Source organism: Apaloderma vittatum, unplaced genomic scaffold (genome assembly GCF_000703405.1).
Source record: "Apaloderma vittatum isolate BGI_N311 unplaced genomic scaffold, ASM70340v1 scaffold43087, whole genome shotgun sequence".
NCBI lineage: Eukaryota > Metazoa > Chordata > Aves > Trogoniformes > Trogonidae > Apaloderma > Apaloderma vittatum.
In genome coordinates this window covers 49,149-62,022 of record NW_009725353.1, presented here as the reverse complement: position 1 = coordinate 62,022, position 12,874 = coordinate 49,149, and the positions used below count along the sequence as shown (strand labels likewise).

The window sequence follows — 12,874 nt, the reverse complement described above, 5'->3', positions numbered from 1 at the left end:
TCTTCTATAAGGTGTTTTCTGTTTGAGCTTGGGGGAAGCTGTTTGCATTGCAGTGCGTGAGTCCTCGTGGGCCGTGAGTGGAAACCGCTGACGGTCTGAACTCATCCAGGAACATGCGCCAAGAACAAATAGGACTGTGTAAAGAGATCTGCGTGTACTGTGTGAGGTTGTGCATGTACAGCCGACATCTTGGAGAAAGGGAAAACTTGAGACTTATTTGTGTTGCTTGAAAGAAGTCTTCCGTAGTGTGATTTGATGGTGTTTTGGGGGTTTTTTTAGTGGGTTTGTTTTGGTCTTTTTTTTTTTTTTCTCCCCAGTAAAACTGACAGATCGCATTATGTCTGCTCTTGATTCAGCAATCGTGTCAAATACACTGCATTAGATTAGTTGCTTAATTCTGGCATTTGAGGCAGTTGCAAAGCAGGTATTGGGAACAGAAGGATCACAACCTCGTAGGCAGTGACTGGCCAGCTTGCGAGTAGCCAGCTTTGGGTGAAGGTTCTAGTTACGATGTTTGGTGTCTGCTATGTCTGGGTACAACTGCTTGTTGTAACTGCTGTTACAAAACCAGCTTAATTGCAAAGCAAATACCAGCATGCAACAAGAAACTGCAGGAGTTAATTCTTCTACGGCTTGTCTTCTGCATCCCTACTGAAACGGTAGATTTAATTATCTTGGGGTACCATATTGAACTAGACGTGAATTACACATTGATTGTGCATGAACTAGAGATGTGTGTATACACAGAGAGGTATGTTAATTAAATCTTGTATGTTTTGCGTTTATTTTGGATTATTGTGTATGTGGCGGTCAGTCTAGTTCCATGCTGTAAGTTGCAGTGTTCTTGAAGCAAAATGATTTGGGAAATCTATGAAATGGAGTTTGGAGAGTATCTCTTATTTGTTTGTGTTGCTTACTTGTTCAGCAGTCTTGGCAAATGCAGCTATGTACAGTGAGACCTGTTGCTTGTAGCATCCTTAAAGTAAATACTGGCTACTATATGAATGTTTTGAGGCTATGAACAATAGCCTGTTCTGCTACAGTCAGCTGTAGATAAGGAAAACTTGTATCCTCTCTTAATGCAGGAAGCCTTTATGTCATTGAGTATATCTTTGAAATCACACTTTATTTTGCAGTGTGTGAAACTCAAGAAAACATTTGAGAACATCTATTCTACAACTTAGTGGCAGAAATAACAGCATCAGATCCTTGAAAGGTGGAAAATACTTTTTTCATCTGGATGTAACTTGAGTATATCTTATCTGACAGAATTTCTATGTATTTTCCCAGTAAGCTATTTATTGAAAATTCTTTAAGCGTGCGAAGGTCTGAGGCTGATATTATGTTAGTTTTGCAAAGATTGTCAAGTCTCTGTCTCAATCAGGAGCAGGTCTGTGTGATAAACCTGTAGTCACTGACAGTGGTTTTGAATTAAAAAAATAATAATAAAAAATTCAACCCCAAACCAAGTTATAATGTGCGAATAGCTGACATGCTGGTCTAAGATATATACCACAGATGTTTTCATCACAGAGAAGGTTGTGGCATGATGAACATGAATATGAAAATATTTTCAAAGTAAGAATCGGGTAAATTTATTCTTTTGATTCTGTTTCATGTTGATATATTTGTTGTTAAAGAATAGTTAATGGCAGAGTTATAAAATCATATCTCTTCAGGAGATGCACATTCTTCTTTTTAGATCAGTCTGTTGTTTTTCTTTTGATTTTTTTAAATGCCGTTGACTTGTAAAGGTGCTTGTAAAATGACTTAATGGTAAAACTTGTCAGAATTTGCATACTTCTGTATCGGTTAACTGAGACATACTATTACAGTTTATTTTGGCAAAGTATTCTATATACATCCTAAAATAAGTAGGTGGTGAATTTGAGCTTGCCTTTTTTTTTTTTTTTTTTTTTTTTTTTTAAGATAAGGGAATATTGTAAGTGCCAACAAAGTGTTGAAACTGAAGATGCTGAGACAATTACTTTGCTGGTAGTAGTCACACAAGGAATAATGGATCCATGGCTCTTCCACCTTCATAATCTGACTGGAATTTATGTTTTCTTATAGTTAAATTGTGGAAAATATCAAATCATCCTACAGGCAGAATTTCTGGCTTCAGTAGTTGAGACTTGTTCACGCTAAGAAAGCTAAGGATGTCAAAAAATACACCTGGGCTTGGAAGTCTTAATAATGTGGAGATGTGGAATTTAATGTCTGTGCATTGGAGAGTCGTTATATTGGAACAATTAAAAGGGGCATTCAGCGGTCTCTGTGAGTGGGTCCTCTGTAGTTACTAACAGATTTCAGTGCAGACCTAATTGGAGTTTTACCTATGGTAGTGTCTACATAAAAATCCTGATAACGCCCCCTCTGTAACCATATTCTCTTGCCTTTACTCGGGCTCCTTTGTAAGCTGTGGTCACATTGACCTTTTTTCAGTTGGACATGCCTGAATAAGCAACTTCTCTCCTCCGTCGCTGTTCTCTACAATTTTATTTTTTTTCCTTTGCAAGTGTTTCTCCTGAGTTGCCTGTGCCGTTTTTATAGGGAACACATAGGACTGACCTGGGTCAAAATCACTTAGCAGGAAAGAGGGGGTGTGGTTTTGTCTGTGTTGACTTTGATGATTTCTCTGACCCTGTTTCCTCCGCTGTTGCCCACTTGATAATTACAGAGGAATTGAGGGGATGAGGTGCTAAAGCTTCAGGAGGTGCGGGAGCTGCTCAGTCGAGTACTGTCACCACGAGCGGTGCTCCTGAAGGAACACTCTTACCAAGTCTGAAGCTTTCTTTATCTGCTGTGAACACAACGTGTCTGCCAGCACAACCGCCGTGTTCCTTCCCTCTGCCCTTGCGATGCTTTCCCTCTCCATGTGGGACAGATGAGTTTCCCTCCAGTTACCAGGGAGAGAACTTACGTGAAGCTTTTCTGGAGCATGAAGTTATAGGGTGTCTCTCGGAGAGAAGATTGTGCATCATACTGAAGGGTTCGTGTTGACAGCTTCTCCCTGAAACAAGCTAAGCTAGTTTTAAGAGAATGTAAGAACAACTTCAGTGAAGACTTTTAGATACTTTGAAAATTCTGCCTCTACGTGCGTGAAATTAGCGTCTAAATTCTTTGAATCATTAAAAACGTTATTTGAAGGTCAGAGCTGCCAATGCTCTCATGTACGTTAACTGGCCTTCTGCATAACTTAGGAGTTTCTAACATTTTTTGTGTATGTTTTATTTTTAGAGAACAACAATCTGCTATATCTGTGATCTACAATGAATGCTAAATCTGCAATCAGCAAAGAAATTTTTGCCCCACATGATGAAAGGATGCTGGGAGCCGTCCAAGTGAAAAGAAGAACAAAAAAAAAGATTCCTTTCCTAGCTACCGGAGGTCAGGGTGAATATTTAACGTACATCTGCCTGTCAGGTAAAATTAATGATTTTCACATCCAGTTATCTGTTTAGGTTTATCTTTGGTTAATTGGTTGGATATTATCCATAGCCATAAGGAGCTGAATGACTCAAATCTTAATAATGTAACCAGAGAATTATGACACTTACTTATCTTTAATTTTGAGAAAATGCATGTTCAAGGCTATTAATATTTATGCTATACAATAAATTGAACAAGTAACTTCATTGTTAAAAAAAAAAATAGATGTTCTCTCACAGCATAGCTGAAGACTAGGAGCAGATAGAATATTAGGTAACAGTCTTTGCTTACTGAGGTTAAGATTTTTCTTGGAGGACCAAACTTTACACTGTGTTTCATTTAATACCCTGATGTATTTCTTGTTTGAAGCAAATGTGTTTCCCTCTTTGTATTTGCCTCTATATCTTACCAGCTCGTTGGGTACTTAGATATGCAACTTTCAGCCCGAATATTGTCACTTCATTGAACCGAACAGTGGTGAGGAACACCTCACTTTAAAAGGGATGAAGATGGAAATACTTGGGTTGAAGGAGAAAAGGATGTATAAAGATATGTTTGGTGACAGATTATGGGGATTAGGGAGAAGTGATCTATTCATTGTTAATGGGTTCAGATAATATTGAGTTTCTCCTGGGTCATAACAGCACATGTGAGTCTGGATTTCAGGAACAGGGTAGGTGGTAGCTGTGTGATAGTTTGCTCTATACTTTTACCCCTTCTAATAAAAGTAAAAGTTTCACTTAATATGTTTTTAAGTGTATAAATGAAAACCGTTGATTGGGTAGCCTTTGGTTAACTATGGTTTTTGACTGGCTTCTTTTAATGTTTTAAATACTTTCTAGTTATTGTAGTGAAATTTACCTTAATTTAAGATTATGTCCCAAGGCAGTTGAAAAGCAGTTTTTGATGCTGATTTCCCTGTAGTTTATACTTGATTTCAAATTTAGAGTGGAGTTCAGTTGCCTGGAGGTAGGTCTTCAGTGCGGTTTTAGGTTTCCAGCTCATCCTCCAGGTAGCTTCCTAGAAAGGCAGAAATCACTTGGGTTTCTATTTCTGCTGCCTGTTTGTGAGTATCTTTGGTATCCGAGGGTTATAGCTTTTTAGGCCTATCAATCGCTCTGTTTGAGCGTACACATCTCTTACTGGAAGTACAACTGGTTGTCAGAGGAAGAAGTACTCTGTGAATGTCAGAAGACCGTAATTATTTTTGTACTAAATCAAATATAATGTTGTATGGATTCTTTAATTTTTATTTTTCTTTTCCACTGAAAACTATATTAAAACTTTCAAAACATACAAAGTAAAACCCAGTGACTCTACTACTGGTATAAGACATCACATACCTGCAGACAAAATATATATTTATTGAATTTTATTCAATGAAATGTTATTTTGTATGCATATGTACAAATGCTCATCTTAAAATATGAGCCTCAGAGTGTATGTGCACACATGCTGAGGACAATGAGACAAAACAGAAGACTTGTCATTTCCAGCTGAGTGTTCTGCTTGTCATTCTTCCCATTCTTCCCAAGGCTTCAAGGAAGGGTTTAAAAATGGAGTGAACTAGGCTGTTTCCTAGGCCTGTGGTTGGGATACTCTTTTCAGATGCAAGGATTGCAGGTTTCAGTCCTCTTACGTTGCGAAAGAAACTGAACCCAGGTCTCCCATCTCATTTCTTTAAAATGTTCATGTTCAAAGCACTAACCTTTTGAAGCAAAGCTCAGTTCTTCTTCCTTTGGCAGTTAAATGTTTCAAGTACCAGTCCGTTGTTTTTTTTCTCAGTTGTCTTATTTTAAAGAACAGTTCTGTTCTAGGGCCATGCGATCAGTTTTGGAATACCCAGGTGTTTGATACCCATGTTCATGAGGAAAGGTTAGTGGTGTGACCTGTGCTTAGAATTTTCTGTAGACACTCTCTGTTCTGTAGATGGATTATAATTTATTTATTATTTTTTAATTGCCATTCTAGGCAACCTAGCCCTCCTCCAGCTCCCCCACCCCTATGTTGATGTGTAGCAGGAGACATGGATTTTAATAACTTGAATGATCTTAGATGCATGGATTGTCTTTCTGCAGCAGGACAACATATTTAGGAGTATGGAAGAAACAGAAGATGTCCTGACTTCAGCCAAGTTTTTCACTAATGACAAGGAGAAGCATTTGGGATCTAAATAAAATTACTGTATAATGGGCATTGAAAAGCTGCGTAATTGTACTGAGAGAGCCCTCGTGTATGGCTCCACTATTAGTGGGGCTTCACAGGGGTCTGAGAGCAGTTGTTTTATATCCTGTTATTGTACATATTATAGAATTATATACAGTTATGTGTGTTAGAATATATATATTATAGAATTATATACCAATTATAGATCGGTAATTTCAGTAGATAACAACGTGATGAGGAACAGGACTGCCCGATTGTGTTTACGGGCAGTATTAGAGTTCCAGGTCAAAAAGATGATGCAATTCAGTAGGGTCAAGTGCAATTAATTATTTAGTTGGGAATCATGAGTGGCACAAAACAAAGGAGTAAGGAACAAGTGTATCTGCCACTTAAGCTTTAAAGGAAATTGTGATAAGGATAAACTGTGCGTTTTGCTATTCCTGATGGCTGTGAAGCACTAGTGGTTTTAGTTGCAACAAGAAGTTCTGTTACAAATTAAGGAAGAATTTTCCTTCAGTAAGAGTAAGTTAATATGGGGATAGTAGTTTAGCCATATCCTCAAAGAGATTTAGAGGAACTGTATCTTGGGATAACAGAATATATTTGGTGACCTTCCATTTCCCTGTGATTTGGTACCAGGAGTGAGACACAGCAGGGCTAGCTCTGGATCTTCGTTTGCATTTCAAGCAACACCTGCTCTAATGCTGTGTTGCCGCATATATCTCGGAAACACCTTTATCAGACGCTGACTGTTGTCTGATTTTTGACGTGTTTGCTATGCATTAGGTAAACAGTGACTGGAATATCTTTATGTTCTTAGTTTCCTTGGACTAACTCAGTTTGGCTTTTGCTAAAAAGGAATTTAGTAATTTGCTATTTAGAACTGAATTTGTCAGTTGAAGGAATACACATAGGAACTGACTGGTGAAGCAACTTATAAATATTTGGGAGTATAAAATATCCTGCCTGTTTGTAGTTCCTTTCAATACATGATACAGAAACATCAGCTATGGTGGTAGCTACTTTTACTGCATAGTTTGTAACTGACAAATTGTGCAAATTCTTACTGTTAAACATTTTCCTTTCCTGTTGAATTGAAGATACATTATAGCATAAGTGCTGTCTGTCTGCATTTTTTTTAAGCATGGATAGAGATGCTGCACAGAGAATGCCCTTAGGCCTCAGAAATGGGAGAGTGAAGCATTAAAAGAATCAAATGATGAAGAGACCAAGATTTACTTGGAAAATTCTTCCTTAAAATTTGTATTTGAAGTATGTGCTGCTGGTTGGTTTGTTTTTTTTTTTTTTATTTGATAATACTAAATACTGAGTTGAATAGAAGGAAATATTCAGGAATGCTCTGGAAAGGTGTAGCTAACTTGTCTCCAGTTTCAGATGGCCGGTTTTAAGGTAGGAAAGCTGTAGCAAGACTGCTTGCTGGGCTGATGGAAACTGAGCAGCTGGGGGATTACCTGCAGCTTTCCAGCCTGCTGTAGTGGTGGGGCTGGCCAAGTTAGACAGGCAAGCAGAGCCAAAAAAGATCTTTTGGGAGTTAGATAGTTGAAGAACACCAAGAAATGAGTAGACAGATGGGAAACACAGAGGTGGAGTGGCTGTAGGCAGAACAGAGATGATGAAAACTGGGATTTTTTATTATTTTTTTTAATGTAGAAGTGGATTTAACACAGAAAAGACAAGACATTCAGAGCTGAAAGTGGATATTTATCACCTCCTCCACGCTAGCAGACCTAGTGACAGTTATTGGATCAGATCTAAGTTTTGATTTTGTCACCATTGTCTTACATAATTGAAACATAATTGTTTAAAATAGTTCTTAGCCTTATTTAGAATTCTGAATTAAGTATAAAATATTTAAAAGGTCACTTGAGAAATATAGGACACTGGCAATCTCTTCTACTTGATTGTGCACAGCTCTCTGTGTGTGTTAACTTCCTTTGACACCCTATCATTGCAAATTTTTAAGTAACTTCTAATACTTAAAAAGATTTTTGTTATAGTTGCTTGGATGTGTTCCAGTTTGTACATAGGGATGTGGCATTGACCTTTCAGGACTAAAAATCTAATGCAGTTGCAGGGAACTGAGTGAACCAGATGGTTTCTTTTGAACTTGAATTCCTGTGTGTCATAACACCACCATAGCACCACTCTTTTCTAATCCTTCTGCTGAAAAGCTTGGAATTGGACTGTAAGGCTAAAGTTATTTAAAACTGTAAGTGGAACTTTTCCCCCCTGTGGGTGCGACTGTAATGGTGTTCTTTCTTTGCCATCTCCAAATTAAATTACGTTAAATTATTGTCAGTTCAGAAGGTGTTTTGTTCTTTTTTTTTCGATGGCGTTTATGCTGAAGTACAGTCTATTGAGAATGGTGCTAGAAAAGCCAAATGGAAATGTGAAGAAATCGCAAGAAATAATAGACAAAAATAAGATATATATGCAGAGGGAGAGTGTGTTGGCTTCTTCCTTCATTAAAATTTAACCTTATTGGCCATGCCACAGACTTACTCAAAAGACAGACGGTAAATAGCTTAGAGAACTGTTTGCAGTTACCACGGTATGTTTTTACTTTGGTGGTTTTTCTTTTGTGTGTGCGTAGCTTTTTTTTTTTTTCCCCTCCTTTCTCCTGTTTCTAAGTATACAGAAAGACAGAGATTTGGCTTCTTAGCTTAAATAGTTGTGTGAATATCCTTGTCTGCGCTCTTACAGCAGACTTACCTCAGCAGATATCTAACACCACTTCGTTACGCTTCCAACATAAGCTGGTTTATGCTGGTTTTTGCCTGTAGCGTCAATGGTGCTGTAAGTTGTTTTTCCAACTATGAATTTGTTGTTCCTCCTACACTGGCTACTCATGGAATAAAATATTACCCAGGAATTACCTATATCTTGTGCACTTTTGAAGGCCACTTGACACAGCTACTAGAAATGGGCAGTAATTTAATGGGGAGTTCAAGGGCAGGTTGCGTGCAATTGAGTCTTCAGCATGGTAGCTGAACTGAAAATTGGAAACTAGTGAGAAGGCACATCATATCAGAAAATTCAGTTTTCTCCGAATGTGTTCTCATTTTCTGATTGAGTTTTGCTACTGTGCTGAAATGACAGTCTCCCAGTTTATTTTTCTATATTTTCTTGTTGAAGAAAACATCCCATTTTCAGGGGCTTATAGTGCAGAGGATTCTCATAGTTCCTTCTCAGGACAAGAGAAACCAAAGTAAACTTCATTTTCCGCTGACTTCCCAGGAGAATGCTGCAATTGCCTCCTCATAGGATGTATTGAGGTATCACTGCATATTGGGGGGGTGGGGGCTGTTTCCTTCTGTTTTAATGTTGAGAATGGTACTCCAGTCTTCATGGCCAAACACAGGGCATTCACTTTGAGTCTGACCCGCTTAGATGCTAGACTCTTCATCGAATGTTGAATTATTTATGCAAAATAGTGTGATTGACATGAGAGATTGAGTCAGCCCAGAAGAACGTGCATACCACGTGGTGGTCCACGTTTGTGCCACGTCTCACCTGGAGACCCATGTGAAGACAACTGCAGGCCAGTTGTGGTAGTTTCCCAGTCCCATGGACCCAGATGGGCACGGGAGGCCGAACGGCTGGGCAGGGATTGGTATGTTCAGTAGGGGATCGGGAGAAGTATTTCTGGTACCTGTACTTAACACAAAGGCTGCCTGTTGCAGATGGTGGTTTGAGATAAATACTCATATTCTGTCCCTCAGAGAACACAGCGGTTAAATATTCCTGTGTCTCAGATGAGTTCATTGAATACTAACTGTTGGCATAAAAAGCGTGGCTGTCGTCGTCAGTTCTTTGCCTAACACTTCTGCTTTTTGTCTGAAATAACTTTCTGATGGCTGGTGGAGAAACTATTCTAGAATTCAATGGAGAAGATTCTGCAATGCAGAAAACAAATGTGCTATTCCTTCTTTATTGTTTTTATTTTTTCAATGTCAGAATACTGACACAGTGAAGACTTTCTTACCTCTAAATCCTTCTGACTGTGCAGTCAGTGACTCCTATTGCTTCCAGTTATTCGGAGGTCTGACCTACACAGATTATGTGCAAATTTTGCGTTCATGTTGACTGAGTCAAATTCTGGTGTGGGTGGAGTTAAACTGATACAATATTCTGTGGTTTCAGAACGTACACACCTGTAGTTATGCTTCAGCTTAATGGCAACTTCTTTGTGTTTATCCCTGGGCTTCCTAGTGTCTGTGCTGATTTTCAGGTGTCTACACTGAACTGAAACTTCTTACCATTGCACCAGCTCAGCTGCATGAGCAAATGTGTGAGGAAGAATCTCTGGCAATGACAAATATGAGCAATATAATTTGACTTTACCCATATGAAATCATTAAAACTAACATGTTTGTAAAAAAAAAAATAAAGTGATTAAGGCGCTCTGAGGAAAAGCTTTATTTTTTTTTTTAAATTTTCTTTTATCGGTAAGAATAGCAAGTCATTGGTATAGCTTGCTGTGGAATGTTACATAGTATGTCATTGGAGACCTTTGGGAAGAATCTGTGGCATTATGTCAGGAATGGCATTGAAGGTGACTGGTTTTGTCTTTAAGATAAGAAAATGCTATGAGAAATCACTATTTTTTTGACAAATAAGCTACTGGTTTTTTTTTTTTTTCAACCCCATTTTACTGCTGAATACCTTTCGATATACTTAGATAGAAGTGTCTTGGCGTATACCCATGTGAAGTGTAATTATACTAAATATTTTTATTTTTCTTCAGTCTTGGTACAATAATTATTTTACTACCAGAAAGTAGACACAATTGTTGTCAGCCTTTATATGTTGTTTCTACATTGCATTTTTTTATTTTATTTGTATTTTCAGATTAGAAAAATTTGTGAAGCACTTTTCTGGGTGTGTACAGTGCACAGTCTGTATAATACTTGATAACTGAAGCTCGTAGAAGACATTGCAAAACTCAGTTTTAGTTATTCTAGCAATGGTTCAGTCTTGAAAAATCAGCTTTTCTCATCTGGGCAAATAGTTCTTCTCCAAAGAAACTTTCCAGGAAACCTGCTGAAATACACAGGCGCTTCATGGAAAATGGTGGGTGTGTGTGAGGATTCCTTGAAGTGAGTCCGGAGGCTGTGGCTAACATTAAATAGGGTTAAGAACTGTGTCCTTTTCAATATGTATGTTTTTGCCTTGAAGTTTTCAATGTTTGGAGGGTGGGATAGTCTCATTCCACTTTCCTTTTTACTTTGCTCCATTAATTTAGAAAAAAATATTTTGATCATTGTAGTGCTAATCTGTTTAACTTCTAAATGAGGTAGATAATGTCTTCTTGGGATTGTGCATATGGCTTATTACTCTATTTATTTATTTTTTTACCAGTGTATGTTTTAGGCTGGGTCTCATATTTGTTGCTTAGCAAAGATGTTTTCAATTATGGTATAAAATTCAAAACTTTTATTAAATGCTATGCAAAAAGACCTCTTTAGTTACTGACTGTAAGGATTACTATAAAGGCAATTTCTGCATAATGTAAATTCTCAGTTGGAAAACATTTACATCATCAAATATGGTAGAATTATTACATCCTTTCAGTTACGCACACTTTTTTCCCCTTACTAGTATTGCTTCAGAAGTCAGTCTGAGGAAAGTTAAAATTCTTTCTAAAAGCAATATGATTGAAAGAAATGGGTCTCTAGCCCCCCTACCTTATCTTTACTGCTTTCTTTTTAACCTTGATTAACCATTGTAGGAGTTCCGTGGAATTCTCTGATATTTACTCTGTGTTTGCTTCTCCTTATGAAAGTCATTAAGTCGTTAAAAACTTATTTAAAAGTTTTAAAGCTATTTAAATTTTATTAAATTACAATTAGGAAATATAAGTTTATGTATGCAGAGGCATAATATTGTCGTGAGTCTTTCTGTGGAGTGAACTATGGCTGTTACAACCTTGATGTTTTCTGTTCTAAGAGAAATAAAAAAAAAGTCCAAGAGATGCCTCCGACTCTGCTCTACCATGAGCCTGTAACCATGCATGTGTGTTACTCTTGGTTCAGATGTTAGCGGAGATTTTTGTGTTTTGTTTTAAGCAACAATAACACCACGAGTTTTGTACCATGAGTTTTGTACTCTGTTTTGTGCCAGAAATGCAAATGCTTTTTTTCATAAGCCAGGACAGAAAATAAACAACAATAAACAAGCTTCTCTTCTTTCTACTTCTTCCAAAGGTGAAGTTTGTAACCATTGTCTTATCTTGGTAGTGGCTTCTTTAAGGTGAAGGCTTGATCCTTCTGCAGGGCAAACGAGTGTCTGACTCCTCTTGCTGTGTGCTCAGGGACCTGTATTCACTGCTCGGAAATGACCACGAAGTTGAGTAAAGCGAAGCACCAGTATTTTCCACAATTGCAGCTTAGTACGGTTACATTCGTGTAGTGTACTGTGTGTGTCTAAATAAACATATATTATGTGTGTATATATGTATAAAGTTTCCATCTACTCTTAGCTGGTGACCTCCAGGCTTGAACAACCCGTGGAAGCAGTGGTTTCCAGTAGTGCTGGTTTTCTGTAATGGGCTGTGCTCAGACTTACCTCATGTAGATGCTTCGAAGAGTGGCAGCACAGACAGGGGAAATGCTTGGCTCAAAACCACCTTCCCTGTTGCATCACAGCTCAGTGACTCTGCCACGCTGTTGGTGTTTTGGGTGCAGTGCTCATATTAAACTGTCAGAATGTAATTGCCTTTTTATCTGCCTGTAATAAGTGATTGTGATACTGAATACAGCTCTTAATCAAGTGTGTTTTCTTATCACAGCATGTTTTGTCTTTGTTAGGTACTTCTGATACTTTAACTCAAGGTTCCCAAATGGAGTTTTGGAAGTCCAGATATCACTTGTAAATGCCAAATTCTGTTTTATAAAAGGAATTTAAAAATCTGGAGTCATGTTAAGAGTCTTTGAAAAGCTTTACCAGTGATCAAATCACAGTTGTAAAAAACTGATGGGTTTTGAGTGGGAGCCAGGTTAACCTTCTGTTCTTCATTACTGGTATTTTTGTAATTATTTGAAATAGAAGAGGGGAAAATGTTGAACAACTTTGAGTAGTCTACATTGGATTGTATTCAGAGTAGTACCCTCATTATATGTCAGTGTGCTGATCCCTCCTCACTCTAGCTGTTCAACTTAATATAAGCAGTCCTGTTTTCACAAGAATTTTGTGTAGGAGGGAATCTTGGTATAGCAAAGCTACAGAATTGTGTATTTGAAGGCATCTAGTCCAA

General features: G+C 37.8%; 1 protein-coding gene across 1 annotated transcript in view; it reads left to right on the top strand.

Moving 5' to 3' along the window:
• Positions 1-3,247: 3,247 nt before the first annotated feature.
• STXBP6 (syntaxin binding protein 6 (amisyn)) overlaps positions 3,248-12,874 on the top strand; it is a gene marked incomplete at its 3' end in the record, with an annotated part of 49,245 nt that continues 39,618 nt past the window's right edge. Inside the window, exon 1 of the mRNA XM_009872850.1 lies at positions 3,248-3,426. Coding sequence (XP_009871152.1) covers positions 3,273-3,426 — 154 coding nt within the window. The remainder of the gene's footprint in view (positions 3,427-12,874) is intronic.